Source organism: Triturus cristatus, chromosome 10, assembly GCF_964204655.1.
Source record: "Triturus cristatus chromosome 10, aTriCri1.1, whole genome shotgun sequence".
NCBI classification, from domain to species: Eukaryota; Metazoa; Chordata; class Amphibia; order Caudata; family Salamandridae; genus Triturus; species Triturus cristatus.
In genome coordinates this window covers 802207829-802226293 of record NC_140593.1, presented here as the reverse complement: position 1 = coordinate 802226293, position 18465 = coordinate 802207829, and the positions used below count along the sequence as shown (strand labels likewise).

The following is an 18465-nucleotide window of genomic DNA, read 5'->3' as shown; positions in this document are numbered from 1 at the left end:
GTCAATCTATGTAGCGTGCCAGATAGGTGCCCAGTGACGTCCTGGCTCGCTTGAGACATCACAGAGGCCATTGAAGAGCAGTGTGCAGATAAATCCCATTTGTACAGGAATGATGCCACCTCCAAGTACATAAACTCAGAATGGATGCCATTAATGCAATGCTAATAATGTGTGGATTATTCATTAACACCTGATAATGAAAACACGCTATTGGTAATGGCCTGAAAATGGCTTACAGCCCATGTAAAGTGGTTTGATAAAAGCAGGGGCTTCTAAATGCAAGAAAAACAATGCAAGCCATGTCTCAGGACATAAACAAAAACACCAGGCCTGGTCAGAGACGTTTTAAGACATGGGTAAATTGGGCTCAGCTCTGGTCCAAGGCCTCAGAATTTCATGGGTCCCCTTATGGAGCCAGCTCTGTTATGCAGACATTCTTGCCCTGATGACATTGAATAATTCTTAAACAAACTGTTTTAAATATAATTTTCCTTCAATTTATTTTGAATGTAGGTGGTGTGAGAGGCTATCATAGACGTTTTTCAGAGAAATGCTGTGTTTGTTTTATGCAACATCCATATAAAAAGTTTCTTTTAGATCAAAACAGAACCTCATATATGAGAAACATGAGTGTGTCAGAGATTATTTGCAGTAATATTGGTGAGCATTATTGACGTCATAACTGGAATTTAACAATTGCTTTATTAACCTTCTTGCTTTCTCAAATATGCTTGAAAATGCACCATTTGCCCGCTCTTTTTTCCAAATTTTCTTGGGGGGTGGAAACCCCCCCAAACCCCCCTTAGGCAGTCAAGCTCGCTCACTGCACTCGCTCGCCACCGGCCTCTACTCACAAACTTTTACGCCCTACCACTTTCAAATGTCACCAGCCGCCATTGGGAATAACAGGGACTTCTTAAGAGAGCATAAATAAAATAAATTGTGGATTTTCCTCCTCGCTACAGCAGTGATGATATATCTGCCCTATTTAAAGTTCTTTAGAGGGCAACAGGGACTTCTCAGTGCCTGAATTTGCCATCAGATGAGCCAAATAGAGTGGAAAAATACACCTGAAAATCCATCAAAGCCCATCTCTGCTGATAGAACTTTCAACGTGAGAAAGCGAAATATCTCTCATTGGGGTGCATAGTAAGAGGCAATACATCTATTGTGCAGGACAATATACTTACCTTGCAGTGAAAGTATTTCTGTATCACTCCTTTACAGAAGCACTACCAGACAGACACAGCGGTGGATCAGGTAATCTGTACTGGGTGTTTCATTTGCCATACTTTCAGGCTGTGAATTCCACATAGTGGTCGAGAAAATGGTGGAGCTGGAGCAATATCTGTCAATGCCAAATTCAAAATCATCAGCTATCCTATAAACGAGCTATAACTGAAGATACCTTTTTTAATTGGCAGGATTTCCGTTTGCACCCTTCTCCAAAGCATTCCCCAAATTCTAATTTATACATTTCACAGCGCCAATTGCCACTGTGTATTTGTGGTTCAGTTTCACTTTCCATTAAAAATACATTTATTTATTTACCTATAACTGTTGACTCCATGGACTTTCTGCACCAAATTTGGCAATCATTTGGCACAGACAAATGAAGACTGGCATGTTAATTTTTGTGCAATCCGTGCAGGGGAAAAAGTTACAAGGGTTGGGTAAAAAATATTCTTCACCATTTTAACTCATAAAAGATGTTGCTGTACCTACAACCTACACCGCTGAACAGATTTACACCAAACTTTGCATGAAGTAGAACTGTACTCGGAAACCATGCTTTTTTTTTTGGGTGTAAATCGATTCAGTGATTTTTAAGGTACAAGCATTTAAAAAGGTTGCAGAGCATGCTTTAAGTGGTTAACACTTTTATATATCTTAGCCTTTTAAATGAGAAGGATTCGCAGACCCTGCCTGTAGATACCTGCAAATCCAAAATGTGAAGAAATACAGTAATCCGGGTTGACGAGGGAGTCTTTTTTCCCCATGGTATCTTCAAATCTGCAGTTCGAAAATTGGAACCAGAGATCCGAGTGCTCTGATTTACTGGCCCTAAGAGAAAAATGCAGTACTAAGGCATGATGCTTGCCCTAGGCATGCAAATGAAAAGAAAAGCAAAAACGGTGCCTTGAAGAAGGCCAAGCTCCATAGGCCACCCCTCATGCACAGTGGGGGTTGGCTGCCGTGACCTGTGTCAGTATATGAATTACTCAATGGGACATGCAGCACTAGGCTGGGAACTCTGGAGATGGTGGTGAAGAGAAAAAGAGGAGTCAAACATAACACACCAAAATGTAACCTCTACTCTGTGCTCTCGTCAACACCCCAATAAAGATACTCAATATTTAGCTGTATCGATGTCCATGTGATGTCCAGGTAAGCCTCGAGGATGCTCCAAAAGAAAAATCTCAAGTTATGTGGTGCTCCTTTGAGAGGCTGTGGCCCTTGAACTTCACCTTTTCTCACCCACAAAAAACCATTTAGTGCTGATGTCAGCCGAGATCTAGGCCCTGTGATCATAAACTTATCTAAGCCTGGCGGGGTACCAAACCACAGCTTTCAGTCTTGGATGTGAGACCGCAAGGGACACCAGCAGACTTTCACCCCTTTCACCCCTGTCCCTGGCCCAAACGCACACCATACTTTGTTCCCAGCCCCTGGGGGGGCTTGAAAACCTCGGCGGCGGTCCTGTGACGGCCCTTTTGTACCGCTTTGTTCGCAATAAGTTGGCAGGGTATGCTCAGACGTGAGTCCCTTGCTCACTTTGCCATTGGATTCAAGCAAGCCTGGCTGAAGATGGCTGAAATGCCAGAAACCGGTCCTAGGAAGCTTGTTTCCGGTCCAGGGAAGGCATGGCTTGGTAGTTCGGGCTGGACTGTTCCATGAGGCACAGGGTCAGACTGATTTGCATATGGCCATGTCTGAACTGGGGTGGCAGAGTGGGCTAAAGAACGGTGATGGATCAAACCCAGATCTGTTGACTGGGTGTGAGTGTTTGATTGGTTCTGATGCTCCGTCCATCACCACCCCCTTTTGTACCGCTTTGTTCGCCATAAGTTGGCAGGGTATGCTCAGACGTGAGTCCCTTGCTCACTTTGCAACTGGATTCAAGCAAGCCTGGCTGAAGACGGCTGAAATGCCAGAAACCGGTCCTAGGAAGCTTGTTTCCGGTCCAGGGAAGGCATGGCTTGGCAGTTCGGGCTGGACTGTTCCCATGAGGCACAGGGTCAGACTGATTTGCATATGGTCATGTCTGAACTGGGGTGGCAGAGTGGGCTAAAGAACGGTGATGGATCAAACCCAGATCTGTTGACTGGGTGTGAATGTTTGTTTGGTTCTGATGCTCCGTCCATCACCACCCCCTTTTGTACCGCTTTGTTCGCCATAAGTTGGCAGGGTATGCTCAGACGTGAGTCCCTTGCTCACTTTGCCACTGGATTCAAGCAAGCCTGGCTGAAGACGGCTGAAATGCCAGAAACGGTCCTAGGAAGCTTGTTTCCGGTCCAGGGAAGGCATGGCTTGGCAGTTCGGGCTGGACTGTTCCCATGAGGCACAGGGTCAGACTGATTTGCATATGGCCATGTCTGAACTGGGGTGGCAGAGTGGGCTAAAGAACGGTGATGGATCAAACCCAGATCTGTTGACCGGGTGTGAGTGTTTGATTGGTTCTGATGCTCCGTCCATCACCACCCCCTTTTGTACTGCTTTGTTCGCCATAAGTTGACAGGGTATGCTCAGACGTGAGTCCCTTGCTCACTTTGCCACTGGATTCAAGCAAGCCTGGCTGAAGACGGCTGAAATGCCAGAAACCGGTCCTAGGAAGCTTGTTTCCGGTCCAGGGAAGGCACGGCTTGGCAGTTCGGGCTGGACTGTTCCCATGAGGCACAGGGTCAGACTGATTTGCATATGGCCATGTCTGAACAGGGGTGGCAGAGTGGGCTAAAGAACGGTGATGGATCAAACCCAGATCTGTTGACTGGGTGTGAGTGTTTGATTGGTTCTGATGCTCCGTCCATCACCACCCCCTTTTGTACCGCTTTGTTCGCCATAAGTTGGCAGGGTATGCTCAGACGTGAGTCCCTTGCTCACTTTGCCACTGGATTCAAGCAAGCCTGGCTGAAGACGGCTGAAATGCCAGAAACCAATCCTAGGAAGCTTGTTTCCGGTCCAGGGAAGGCATGGCTTGGCAGTTCGGGCTGGACTGTTCCCATGAGGCACAGGGTCAGACTGATTTGCATATGGCCATGTCTGAACTGGGGTGGCAGAGTGGGCTAAAGAACGGTGATGGATCAAACCCAGATCTGTTGACTGGGTGTGAGTGTTTGACTGGTTTTGATGCTCCGTCCATCACCACCCCCTTTTGTACCGCTTTGTTCGCCATAAGTTGGCAGGGTATGCTCAGACGTGAGTCCCTTGCTCACTTTGTCACTGGATTCAAGCAAGCCTGGCTGAAGACGGCTGAAATGCCAGAAACCGGTCCTAGGAAGCTTGTTTCCGGTCCAGGGAAGGCATGGCTTGGCAGTTCGGGCTGGACTGTTCCCATGAGGCACAGGGTCAGACTGATTTGCATATGGCCATGTCTGAACTGGGGTGGCAGAGTGGGCTAAAGAACGGTGATGGATCAAACCCAGATCTGTTGACTGGGTGTGAGTGTTTGATTGGTTCTGATGCTCCGTCCATCACCACCCCCTTTTGTACCGCTTTGTTCGCCATAAGTTGACAGGGTATGCTCAGACGTGAGTCCCTTGCTCACTTTGCCACTGGATTCAAGCAAGCCTGGCTGAAGACGGCTGAAATGCCAGAAACCGGTCCTAGGAAGCTTGTTTCCAGTCCAGGGAAGGCATGGCTTGGCAGTTCGGGCTGGACTGTTCCCATGAGGCACAGGGTCAGACTGATTTGCATATGGCCATGTCTGAACAGGGGTGGCAGAGTGGGCTAAAGAACGGTGATGGATCAAACCCAGATCTGTTGACTGGGTGTGACTGTTTGATTGGTTCTGATGCTCCGTCCATCACCACCCCCTTTTGTACCGCTTTGTTCGCCATAAGTTGGCAGGGTATGCTCAGGCGTGAGTCCCTTGCTCACTTTGCCACTGGATTCAAGCAAGCCTGGCTGAAGACGGCTGAAATGCCAGAAACCAATCCTAGGAAGCTTGTTTCCGGTCCAGGGAAGGCATGGCTTGGCAGTTCGGGCTGGACTGTTCCCATCAGGCACAGGGTCAGACTGATTTGCATATGGCCATGTCTGAACTGGGGTGGCAGAGTGGGCTAAAGAACGGTGATGGATCAAACCCAGATCTGTTGACTGGGTGTGAGTGTTTGACTGGTTTTGATGCTCCGTCCATCACCACCCCCTTTTGTACCGCTTTGTTCGCCATAAGTTGGCAGGGTATGCTCAGACGTGAGTCCCTTGCTCACTTTGCCACTGGATTCAAGCAAGCCTTGCTGAAGATGGCTGAAATGCCATAACCGGTCCTAGGAAGCTTGTTTCCGGTCCATGGAATGCATGGCTTGGCAGTTCGGGCTGGACTGTTCCCATGAGGCACAGGGTCAGACTGATTTGCATATGGCCATGTCTGAACTGGGGTGGCAGAGTGGGCTAAAGAACGGTGATGGATCAAACCCAGATCTGTTGACTGGGTGTGAGTGTTTGACTGGTTTTGATGCTCCGTCCATCACCACCCCCTTTTGTACCGCTTTGTTCGCCATAAGTTGGCAGGGTATGCTCAGGCGTGAGTCCCTTGCTCACTTTGCCACTGGATTCAAGCAAGCCTTGCTGAAGACGGCTGAAATGCCATAACCGGTCCTAGGAAGCTTGTTTCCGGTCCATGGAATGCATGGCTTGGCAGTTCGGGCTGGACTGTTCCCATGAGGCACAGGGTCAGACTGATTTGCATATGGTCATGTCTGAACTGGGGTGGCAGAGTGGGCTAAAGAACGGTGATGGATCAAACCCAGATCTGTTGACTGGGTGTGAGTGTTTGATTGGTTCTGATGCTCCGTCCATCACCACCCCCTTTTGTACCGCTTTGTTCGCCATAAGTTGGCAGGGTATGCTCAGACGTGAGTCCCTTGCTCACTTTGTCACTGGATTCAAGCAAGCCTGGCTGAAGACGGCTGAAATGCCAGAAACCGGTCCTAGGAAGCTTGTTTCCAGTCCAGGGAAGGCATGGCTTGGCAGTTCGTGCTGGACTGTTCCCATGAGGCACAGGGTCAGACTGATTTGCATATGGCCATGTCTGAACTGGGGTGGCAGAGTGGGCTAAAGAACGGTGATGGATCAAACCCAGATCTGTTGACTGGGTGTGAGTGTTTGATTGGTTCTGATGCTCCGTCCATCACCACCCCCTTTTGTACCGCTTTGTTCGCCAGAAGTTGGCAGGGTATGCTCAGACGTGAGTCCCTTGCTCACTTTACCACTGGATTCAAGCAAGCCTGGCTGAAGACGGCTGAAATGCCAGAAACCGGTCCTAGGAAGCTTGTTTCCGGTCCAGGGAAGGCATGGCTTGGCAGTTCGGGCTGGACTGTTCCCATGAGGCACAGGGTCAGACTGATTTGCATATGGCCATGTCTGAACAGGGGTGGCAGAGTGGGCTAAAGAACGGTGATGGATCAAACCCAGATCTGTTGACTGGGTGTGAGTGTTTGATTGGTTCTGATGCTCCGTCCATCACCACCCCCTTTTGTACCGCTTTGTTCGCCATAAGTTGGCAGGGTATGCTCAGGCGTGAGTCCCTTGCTCACTTTGCCACTGGATTCAAGCAAGCCTGGCTGAAGACGGCTGAAATGCCAGAAACCAATCCTAGGAAGCTTGTTTCCGGTCCAGGGAAGGCATGGCTTGGCAGTTCGGGCTGGACTGTTCCCATCAGGCACAGGGTCAGACTGATTTGCATATGGCCATGTCTGAACTGGGGTGGCAGAGTGGGCTAAAGAACGGTGATGGATCAAACCCAGATCTGTTGACTGGGTGTGAGTGTTTGACTGGTTTTGATGCTCCGTCCATCACCACCCCCTTTTGTACCGCTTTGTTCGCCATAAGTTGGCAGGGTATGCTCAGACGTGAGTCCCTTGCTCACTTTGCCACTGGATTCAAGCAAGCCTTGCTGAAGATGGCTGAAATGCCATAACCGGTCCTAGGAAGCTTGTTTCCGGTCCATGGAATGCATGGCTTGGCAGTTCGGGCTGGACTGTTCCCATGAGGCACAGGGTCAGACTGATTTGCATATGGCCATGTCTGAACTGGGGTGGCAGAGTGGGCTAAAGAACGGTGATGGATCAAACCCAGATCTGTTGACTGGGTGTGAGTGTTTGACTGGTTTTGATGCTCCGTCCATCACCACCCCCTTTTGTACCGCTTTGTTCGCCATAAGTTGGCAGGGTATGCTCAGGCGTGAGTCCCTTGCTCACTTTGCCACTGGATTCAAGCAAGCCTTGCTGAAGACGGCTGAAATGCCATAACCGGTCCTAGGAAGCTTGTTTCCGGTCCATGGAATGCATGGCTTGGCAGTTCGGGCTGGACTGTTCCCATGAGGCACAGGGTCAGACTGATTTGCATATGGTCATGTCTGAACTGGGGTGGCAGAGTGGGCTAAAGAACGGTGATGGATCAAACCCAGATCTGTTGACTGGGTGTGAGTGTTTGATTGGTTCTGATGCTCCGTCCATCACCACCCCCTTTTGTACCGCTTTGTTCGCCATAAGTTGGCAGGGTATGCTCAGACGTGAGTCCCTTGCTCACTTTGTCACTGGATTCAAGCAAGCCTGGCTGAAGACGGCTGAAATGCCAGAAACCGGTCCTAGGAAGCTTGTTTCCGATCCAGGGAAGGCATGGCTTGGCAGTTCGGGCTGGACTGTTCCCATGAGGCACAGGGTCAGACTGATTTGCATATGGCCATGTCTGAACTGGGGTGGCAGAGTGGGCTAAAGAACGGTGATGGATCAAACCCAGATCTGTTGACTGGGTGTGAGTGTTTGATTGGTTCTGATGCTCCGTCCATCACCACCCCCTTTTGTACCGCTTTGTTCGCCAGAAGTTGGCAGGGTATGCTCAGACGTGAGTCCCTTGCTCACTTTACCACTGGATTCAAGCAAGCCTGGCTGAAGACGGCTGAAATGCCAGAAACCGGTCCTAGGAAGCTTGTTTCCGGTCCAGGGAAGGCATGGCTTGGCAGTTCGGGCTGGACTGTTCCCATGAGGCACAGGGTCAGACTGATTTGCATATGGCCATGTCTGAACAGGGGTGGCAGAGTGGGCTAAAGAACGGTGATGGATCAAACCCAGATCTGTTGACTGGGTGTGAGTGTTTGATTGGTTCTGATGCTCCGTCCATCACCACCCCCTTTTGTACCGCAAAGGACACCAGCAGACTTTCGCCCCTGTCCCTGGCCCAAACGCACACTGCACTTTGTTCCCAGCCCCTGGAGGGGCTTGAAAACCTCGGTGGCGGTCCCGTGATGGCGGGAGACCGCAAAGGACACCAGCAGACTTTCGCCCCTGTCCCTGGCACAAACACACACCGCACTTTGTTCCCAGCCACTGGAGGGGCTTGAAAACCTTGGCGGCGGACCCGCAGCGCGGGACGCGCGTGGGACGTGCCCGGGCTTGGCCCGGACGAAGACCGTCTTAGCCCGTCCGAGACCGTTTGAGACTGGGCCGGGCAACCCCTCTAAACTGGGCTACTGTCAATCGGACTGTGGAGGCAATTGCACGAGTAAGATTTTATTTCTTCGTCGGGGTGTCACAAACATTTTAAAAACATGAGCAAAAGGGAAATGAGTCACACAGTTGGACCTGCAATCGGGAATTGTAAACCCAAACCCAAAATTAGCGGGTCAAACATCTTTATTGACTTATTTGACTGGTGCTATGGGTGCTATTGAAGACCAAATTATTACGGTGGAGGAGACAATTACTAAGGGGAGGCGGGGATCCAAGCGGAAGGCCCATCATATTTGAACCCACTGAACCTCCCCATTACCCCCTTAAATGAGAATCATATTGTTTTGGGTAAAACTAACGGGTGCATACAGGAGATATCCGATCATCTTGAGGTGAGCAAGATAGAGGAGGATCCCCAACCACCGTCTAAACGTATAAAGAATCCGGTTATGGCGGATGACATATTGGTTATTGAACCAGCAAGGAAGAGTCCCGTAAATCGGCCCAAAAAAACAACAACTAAGAAAAGGAAAATTATTGGCAAACAACTAGTACCTAAAACACCTGCACGCAGAAATGCGGGCAGTACAGGAAAACTCACTTTTAATATGCTAGCTGAGGGACAAACCCTAGCTTTGGAAAAAATATCAAAGAAAATTGAGGGGTGCTTAAATGGAAGTAAGAAAAACATATCCAGAGATGCGAACACGCAAGGTAATGGAGTACTATCAAACCCTCAGACGGGGGCCCTCCCAAATGGTACCACCGGCCTAAAACCTACAGCTACACCGGATTCAGATAACATACAGGCAGCACTTAGATTACCACCCCAAAAACGTATTCCCTCCAGAGGCAGGCAGCAAGCAAAACACGGCCCAATTATGTGCGGAGCTGGAAAAAACACCTCTGGTACCAGCCCGGGGCCTTCGTTGACAAGGATGGGAGCATCATTAGGGCCCACAGTGGTTGCTAGACTTGATTTACCACCGGCAGCAACTCCTTACATGGTCATCTTAGCTCATGCCCCTGTAATGCACACACAGGAACAAGAGCCATGGGAGGAGCTTCAAAATAAATCTTTGCACTGGCTAGGTACACATACTGACCTTAGTGATGCATTACATAATAAATTCAAAATGGTTAGACGGGTTAAGTGGGTGGGGAAGGAACGAAAAATCCTTCAGGGGGATTGCATAGTTTTGACTTTCAGCGACCCCAGGCTAGCGTGCACAATCCTTAACAGGATAGGGAACTTATCCTTTAACCACAGTGGCATTAATGTTTTACCCCTAGGGGCTTTTTACCCCTCCCAATCCTGGTACCCTCCAAAAAACCAAACTAGGCACCCCCGCAATGAAATAACAAAACGATGGGTTATCCCACTTCAAAACCGATATGATCTGTTAGGATCAATGGAAGATCTAGATTGACCAAGTGCACAGTACGGGAAGGGGGGTGGTGTAAGCAGGGAGGAAAGGGTACCCAGACAAAGTAATACCCTAGGTGCACAGGGAAAAGGTCATTTTACTTCGAACAAAAAGTTAAGAGAATGCATGGCGGAGGGCGAGGTAAGACATAGAGGGGTTCCTAAAACCAATGATAACACCAACAATAGATTGGTGAAAACATTAACTCCGATACCAACAGGGGACAATCCAGGAAGAATCATGCCTACTAGTGCCACAGGGGAAGGGCAGTTAAAGGCCAAAAAATGTAAAGTGTGTAAAATACTGTCCTGGAACATTGCAGGTCTTTCATCCAAGGCTAGAGACTCTCACTGGCTAACTTTTATAGAAGAATTCTCTATAATTTGCCTCCAAGAAACCTGGGTAATCCAAGAAATACACATCAATGGTTTTAGAACCCTCAATATGCCAGCTAGCACTATCAAGCAGGGCCGAAATAAAGGGGGATTATGCATTTATGTTTCCAACACGATGGGGGTAACAAATGTGAAGATTGTTAGTGGGACTGAGTTTTATCAGATATTATCAGTGAGCCTAGGAGGAGAAAAGGGTACAGTGTTAGTAAACTTCTATAATAATATTCCCAAAATTCAAATGGCGAAGTTCTTAGCAGACCTATGTCAAAAGTTAAATCATATAGAAGAACGAATGACTGGGGACATGTGTATTATATGGGTAGGGGATTTTAATTGTTTCTTATGCCAACATAGCAAACAGGGCATTTGTGGACTTGGTAAGGACAATGAAGACACTTTGACTCATTTTGTGCACACAACTGTGGGGGATCTGTTGAATGAAATAGTGTTCCGATTTGATTTGGGCTATGCGAATGAATTGTGTTCACCCCCAGTACCGTTTGAGCTAACATTTAATGGGAGGGGCTGTAATTCGACAATTGATTTTGCCTTGATGTCAAATAGGTACTCCTGTAATGTCCGCATTTGTAAAACCAGCGATATACTAATGAGCAATCACTAGCCGATTATATTGGATTTCTTTGTAGAAGGGATAGTTAGAACTTCTAAAGATGTGAATTATAACTTTAACATCAACCTTGCTAGTACTAATGGTTACTCCTTAAATTGGACAAAAGTGGACCCAGTGGTTTTTCTCAAAACACTGGTTAATAAGACATACAAGGACTTTGAAATCTGCCTTTCCCAGACGAGGGATGATGTACAAATTTTTGATGCCTTCATTAAAATAACAGGGGAAGCCCGAAATTTACTAACGAGGGAGAAGAGACAGGGATCTGACAAGCCACAGGGTTGGTTTGACAGAGCATATAGTAAGGCACATGCCCACTTAAAAAATGTCCTTCAAAACGAAAATAGAAACAGGGAAGAACTTAGACAGGCGAGAATCTGTTACCGAATAGCAATAAAAAAGCGTAAGTTACAATTGAAAAAGGAAGCCTGGCAGGCACTGCATCAGGCAAGCGTAAATAAGGATAGTATCGGATTCTGGAGAGCGGTAAATGCCCCTTTTTTTGTAAATAGGGAGACCGATGTTATAGACATAGCAATTACTGAGGATAAATGGGCTGAATTCTTCATGGGTCTTTACAATAATGCACCCTTGATCATAGTGAGATAGCCACCGTGGTAGGGGGGAACAAAGCAAATGTACAACCCATAGCTTTTCCTCTAGAAGTTGACATCTCATACAAGGAAGTTAGTAGGGCTATAACAGAGAGTGCCTCAGGGAAAGCAGCAGGACCAGATGGTGTGCCAGTGGACATCTATAAGGCGAACATTGGTCTATGGGCCTCACTTTTAACTAATGTTTTAATAAGTTGTAATCACTACAAGTTTATCCCCACATGGTCGGATGCAAACGTGATCCCTATATTCAAAAAGAGAGACAGAAATGATCCAAGTTGCTACTGTCCAATTTCTTTATTGGATGCCCTAATGAAAGTTGTTGGGAGGGTCATTCTAAATAAATTACAAACTTGGGCAGATGACACTAGCGTATTATCAAACTTTCAATATGAGTTTCGAGCAGGCGTGGGTACGATAGAGCAAGGACTCATCCTAGCGTTAATTATATGCAAATATTCATTAGCAAAGGAGGGCAATCTTTTTTTGACGTTTGTTGACTTAAGTTCAGCCTTCGATTGCGTAAAACATGACAAGTTATGGAGTATCCTCGCAGACATGGATATTGATCCTCCCTTGTTACTTTTTATTAAGGAATTGTATAGGGAAGCAGGGGCAAGGGTTCGATATGGGCAAAAGGGGGAATGCTCGACTAAATTTTGTATAAAAAAAGGGATGAGACAAGGTTTTATACTCACCCCTTTCCTTTTTACCTTATACATTAATAGCGTAGGACAATTCTTGATTGACCATCGACAGGATTACCCAATCATTAATAATACCCCCGTCCCTATTTTATTGTATGCGGATGATGCAGTTATTATGGCACGCACCCGATTAGGTCTTCAACGGACCGTTACTAATTTTGTCACCTATATGAAAGAGAGGGGTTTAAAAGTAAACATTAGCAAGACCTACACGATGACCTGTGGCAAAAAAAAGAGTAAAACATGTGACATATTTATTGAGAAGAAAAAATTAGAAAGCACGCACAGATTCTCGTATTTGGGAATCAACTTTGACAGGACTGGCTCGTGGAAAGCGGCCATAAGTGCAAGGAAACTGACTTTTTCAAGAGCTATAAGTGCAGTTATTAACTTCTCAGAAAAATTGGGTGGTAGACCGGTCCCGGAGCTACTAGACATTTATAAATCTAAATGCATATCTACTGCGACATATGGTGCAGGTATCTGGGGCCTATCAGATGTTGGACAAATACAACGCTGCAAAAATGTTTTTATTCGCTATCTCCTGGCAGTCCCTAGCTCTACTGCCACCTTTAGTTGCCACAGGGAACTTGGTCTGCCATACATATCTGACATTATTAAAATAAACCCACTCTTATTATGGCATAAGGTGTGGGTATCTATGGAAACTGGTTTTAACAGAGACGTAATCCTGGACTGCCTTAAATTGGATGGGGTGGCAAAAATACCATGGATTAGTTACATAAAAAAATTGGCGTACAACATTGGTCATCCGGAATATTTTGATTCCCCTAATAGCTTGGAAATAATATCGATAACAATATTAAAAGTGAACTGTTTGCACTACTTAGAAAATAAGCGTTGGCTAATTGAGAAAGAGAAAAAATCAGTCATGGAAAATAATCTGATGACGGCATGTTTTGGCTTACAACCTTATTTAAAAGAGATACAGAGTAGCTTTTGCCGCATTCTCCTATCCCGTTTACGTACTGGGTCTTTTAATAGAATGGTTACCTTCCCTGACATAAATGATTGGTCACAAAATGTCTTGCTATGTCCTTGTGATGACACTTCAAAACAATCTACATTACATTGTATTCTCTTTTGTAAATATTATGTCTTACCAAGGAAAAGGTTTTTAATTCCTATTTTGAAGATGTTAGGTTTAAGACAATGTAGAGTAGCACTTTTAAGGTTACAATTTTTAGAAAATGAAAAGATAATGATGGCTACTTCTTTCTTAAAGGCGATTATCAGATACAGAAACATAATGTAAAGTTTGCTCAGAGTAATCAAAAAACGTTTTATTCTTTTACTATTAATGGATTGACTTGATGAATTGGTAATGTTTATATATTATGAAAAATGCATATGTGTTTGTTATCTTGTACTGTGCTTTTATGGTTTTTATTGTACAAAAATCGAATAAAGCTGATTTGATTTGATTTGTTTTGGATGTACTAACTTATTCTTTAGTTCTTGGAACACCTCATGTTGTGCCTGAGATTACATGCTTGGGTTCTGGAGAAGGAAGATCCTAGCCCAATCATGGTAGATGGGCTTTCTCTAAATCACTTCCAGAATGGCAACATCTATCTCCTTCCCAGAGGCCTGCTCAGCAGTTACATTGATGGCTAAACCATCAGGCTCCTGAGTAGGACGCTGATAGATCTGTTCACCACAATTTCCTTTGCCTCTCCCAAATTATTTAAACCCAATTTTCAAGAATTCTATTACTTTAACAGACAAGGTGTCTTCCACTTGAATCAGCAGAGAAAACAATATTTGCAAATTAGAGGCTCTTGAATTATTCTCCAGCCTCTACAAATTGAGTTTCAGCTGATTATGAACATTATTGCATAGTCTTGAAACTTACTGGTCCACTGTGTATCATTTTTTAACTTAACCACCACCACTGAGATTTCAATTAGCATCTAGGAATGTTTTTCAACAGTGTTTTAATAGTCCAAGCTACTGTAAAATGGCGTCATTGTGACCACTCTGGCCTCACTAGTGTGGGAGCACTCAGCTTCTTAAGATGTGCCATCTGGAGAGTTCACCCTTGGAAATGTTTCCTCTTGTTGACATTTATTCTCCTCTCTGCCACAGATATCTCCCTCCTGGCTCAAAATGCCCTTGTTTCTCACCCTGGCCACGTTCGCCGTAGGAGATATGAGATGAAAAAGATTTATAGAGCGCAAAAAAAGCCCAGAAGCGTGAAGGCATCATGGCAACAGACATCTTGGCTTTCACTTCATTAACTCATGAACTTGGCCCCAGCTGGCAGCATCCCAGGGCTACAGCCCAACAAGAATCCTTAGATAGAGGGTTGACTCCACCAGTCACAATGAAGCCACCGATCAGCTCACTTTTTAAGGCAGCCACTATTACAGGAAATTTCTTTTCAGACGTTTCCTGAACCACAGCCATCATCAGGGCAAGTAGAGCTCAGCTGGTGCACCAGTGCAGTCATTCCTCCTTTCCAGAGCTCCACCCAAAGTTTTAGGTTGGTAGGAGTAGCACTACTATCTTATTGACACCACAAAGGCTCCGAACCAAAAAAAGGAATAAGATGTCGCTATCTGATGCCAGAACATGCTCTCTAGGGGTGCCATTGCTTCCTCCACTCCAGAGTTGCTCATGGATCCCCGGCTTACCTCCTGACCACAATAACGACCCATGAAAAGGGAGCTTGTAAAGGAGCTTAAGGCACCACTAACTTCATCACAACCTTGCTTGCTTCAACCTCATACATATTTAATAATAAAATACATCTTGTGTGGTTTCCCCTGCTTTTGTGCAACAATGTTACTAATGTTGAAAAGTAAAACAGATCTCCAGACTGACTCACTTACAAAGATCAAAGAAGGAATTATGAGATATTAGCCAGAATTCTAATTCCAGCTTCACAGACCAGGAACAACAGCCCCAATGGTCATTGTTCATTGAGCTCTTACTTTGGCACCTATTTTTCTTCGTCACCTTTCTAGCTCCCTCTCTTTTCATCCATACTCTTTCATTTATTGTCCCATCTTCACTCTTTCTCACCCATAAAATCTTAATTTTGTGTTGTAATTTTGCATATTTTTATTTGCTTTCGCATTTTTGCACATCTTTATATTCGGAGTACATTTGTCCTGTGTATATGTAGCCTAGTGGTGCAAATATTTTTAAAACGTCCTGTATCTGCAGTGGGAAGACATCTGAAAAGTTCTCAGAGCCCTCCACAGTCGTCACTCCATCAATCCTTAATTTAAATTTTTATGGTTTGATACCCACTTACTTTTCAACTGGTTGCACGTGTCTTCCAGAGTCTTAGTCTGGTTGACAATGCCAGAACTAGATATACCTTTTATGCCACTGCTCATCTTTCTTTTCCTAAGCTAGTAGACTTCCTGTTACTGCCAGTTTCAGCTGCCTGTGCTAAATTCAATGGGCCCAATTCACAAAGCCTTTTCCCTAGGTAAGCATCTTATGTCGGATTCAGAACTGGACAGCTATGGAAGATCTTCTAATTTCTGGAAGAAATTGTAAATTCACTGAAGAATCCCACAGAGGTGGAAAAAATTCTGCCAGTGGATTATCTTCACCTCAATAAAGATACTCAATATTCAGCTATATCCATGTACTTGTGATGTCTGGGTAAGCCTTGAGGATGGTCCAAAAGAAAAATCTCAAGTTATGTGGTGCTCCTTTGAGAGGCTGGGGCCCTTGAACTATATATCTTCTCGCCCACAAAAAAACCCTGCCAGTGCTGATGTGATCTATCTTTTGAATTCAGTAATTCAGAATTGGGGGATTTTTCATTGAGACCCATTTCTAAATCAGACCTCTAAAGGTGGATGGTCTCTACCATATCCAAAGTTTATTTTGGAAAAGTGCTTATTCTGGAAGACCAACCCCCTATTAGAGGAAATTCCACTGATAGTTTCTCCTCCAGATTTTGCATTTTCTCGCAAAATACAAAGATTTTCCCTTACCACTCAACTCTAAATTAAGTCCTAAGTGTGTGTTACTCCTGAAAATTCAGGAGTAAGTCACATCAAAGTGAAACATCAGACACAATTAAGCACAGAGAAAGGTTTATGAATTTGAGGCTAGGCTGATCTTTTCTGGACTGCGGAAAGCAGAGGTTGGTGTTTGCACTCAGTTTTTGTCTGTTAATACCTGGATGTGTAGTTTTTGTCTTTAGGTGCTTGGAGACGAATGTTTATTGCAGGCAAGCAATTGAATATGTTTACAGATACTTGTTACTCAGTTAATAATATTTCCCTGCTATTCTCAGGCTTTGTCACTCTGGTTATGATAACTTTCCCACCATCTCTCTATGCTTTTCTTTTGCCTCAGTCTTTTGTTTTTCTCGAGCACCACACATTTCACATTTTTGTCTTCATGTTTTTGTCACCACTAACTTTGAATATTTTGTTTATCTTTTGTGTCAATTCTTCAGGAATATTGTTCCTACCGGCCATCAAGTCTGTTGACTCTTCCCGCAGCTGGAAAACCACCATCTGGAATTGTTTTTTTTGGTCTTAGTATTGCTGAGATGAATGTCGACATTGTTGGGCGAGTTTGGCCAAGCCGGCAAGGGGAGGAGCCGAGCCTGCATTACTTTGGCTCCAGGCGGACAATTTCCACAGCACCCGGTGGAGAGGGGCTGTCCTTCAGGTAACGCAGTCCCTCATTTTAAGCAGCACATTGTTTAATGCCTATATGGGAAGTACAGGCAAAATATGGAAACATCTGTGGAAGCAATTCAGGGTGTTAGTTTGGGGGTCATCAGCTTTCTAGCAACCAGTATTGAACCAAAGATAACGAATGACATGGAGTATGCAGATTGGAAGCAAAGGTTGATGCCAAGTACTAATACTAAGCCAAGAAACCCTTCAATGTAACAAATGGTTCTTCACCATCTAGTCAACATCTGCTTCCTCATTTTCCAACTCTATTGATATATGTTCTTTATAAACCAGATTAGTGTGGTGGTTACACCACAGGTAACGTTTTGGAAGTGTCGTCCTTTTCCGCTTCAGAAAGAATTTTACTAAACTAGTAAGTAGCAACTCCATTGCCACAATTTTTCAAGAAAGAAAGCAGATAAAGGCTAGATGTTTATGTATAACGTTTAATGTCTTAAACAGGCAAATTGTCTTTATTATAATAGAGGCCAAACAATCACTGGTAAACCAATAGGTCTGGTCTTTTTCTATAACTGAAGTCTGAGATACAATGTCTTTCTTACAAGTGTCAACATCCCCATTTCTATAACACACATATCCAACAATATCAAACAAACAATGTTTTTATACACACGCACACACACACACACAAGAACGTGATATGGTATTAGTATTGATAGTAGTAATGGTAGAAGGGGTGACTGAGGTACGAGTGGTAGTAGTTGTAATGGGAGTAGTGGTGATCTTAGTAGTAGTAGCAGCAGCAGAAGTGGTGGTGTTGATGATGGTGATAGGAGTGGTGGTGGCAATGGAAATGGTGGCAGTGGTATTGATGTTGATGGTGGTTGCAGGAGTGACAGTGGTATCAGTAGATATGGTGGAGGTCATGCTACTAGTAGTGGTGATAATGGTGGTGATGGTACTAGAGTTAATGGTGGTAGTCATGGAGTTGATAGTGGTGATGATGCTGATATTCTACAATCACACTACCTTAACATTTAAAACCAGGCCTCTCCAAAGAGTAGCTCATGAGCTACCGGTAGCTGTCCAGCTACTTGTGAGTAGCTCTCCTGTGTGCAGCCCAGTCTAGTAAATCAGAAGCTTTGCTTGGTTGAATTAATATATTTATAGAAAAAATGAAAAGCATGAATTTGAGTAAAAGAACTGTGTATTTTCAGAACTCATTAGCTGATGTCTGCAGACAAATAGTTGAATTTCCAAAATATATTAAAGCCGATATTGCAGTGCTAGGGAGACTCACTATTATTGCCTTGATATAAAGGGCACTGCAGCTATGGCTGTTATGTATTACCCATCTAAAAACATTCCACATGACAAACCAT

The 18465-nt window shown here is 45.0% G+C and overlaps 1 protein-coding gene across 1 annotated transcript in view; it reads left to right on the top strand.

Moving 5' to 3' along the window:
- Positions 1-16969: 16969 nt before the first annotated feature.
- CCDC78 (coiled-coil domain containing 78) overlaps positions 16970-18465 on the top strand; it is a 321251-nt gene continuing 319755 nt past the window's right edge. The window contains exon 1 of the mRNA XM_085628349.1: positions 16970-17111. Within this exon, the coding sequence (XP_085484475.1) occupies positions 16990-17111 (122 nt within the window). The 5' untranslated portion in view covers positions 16970-16989. The remainder of the gene's footprint in view (positions 17112-18465) is intronic.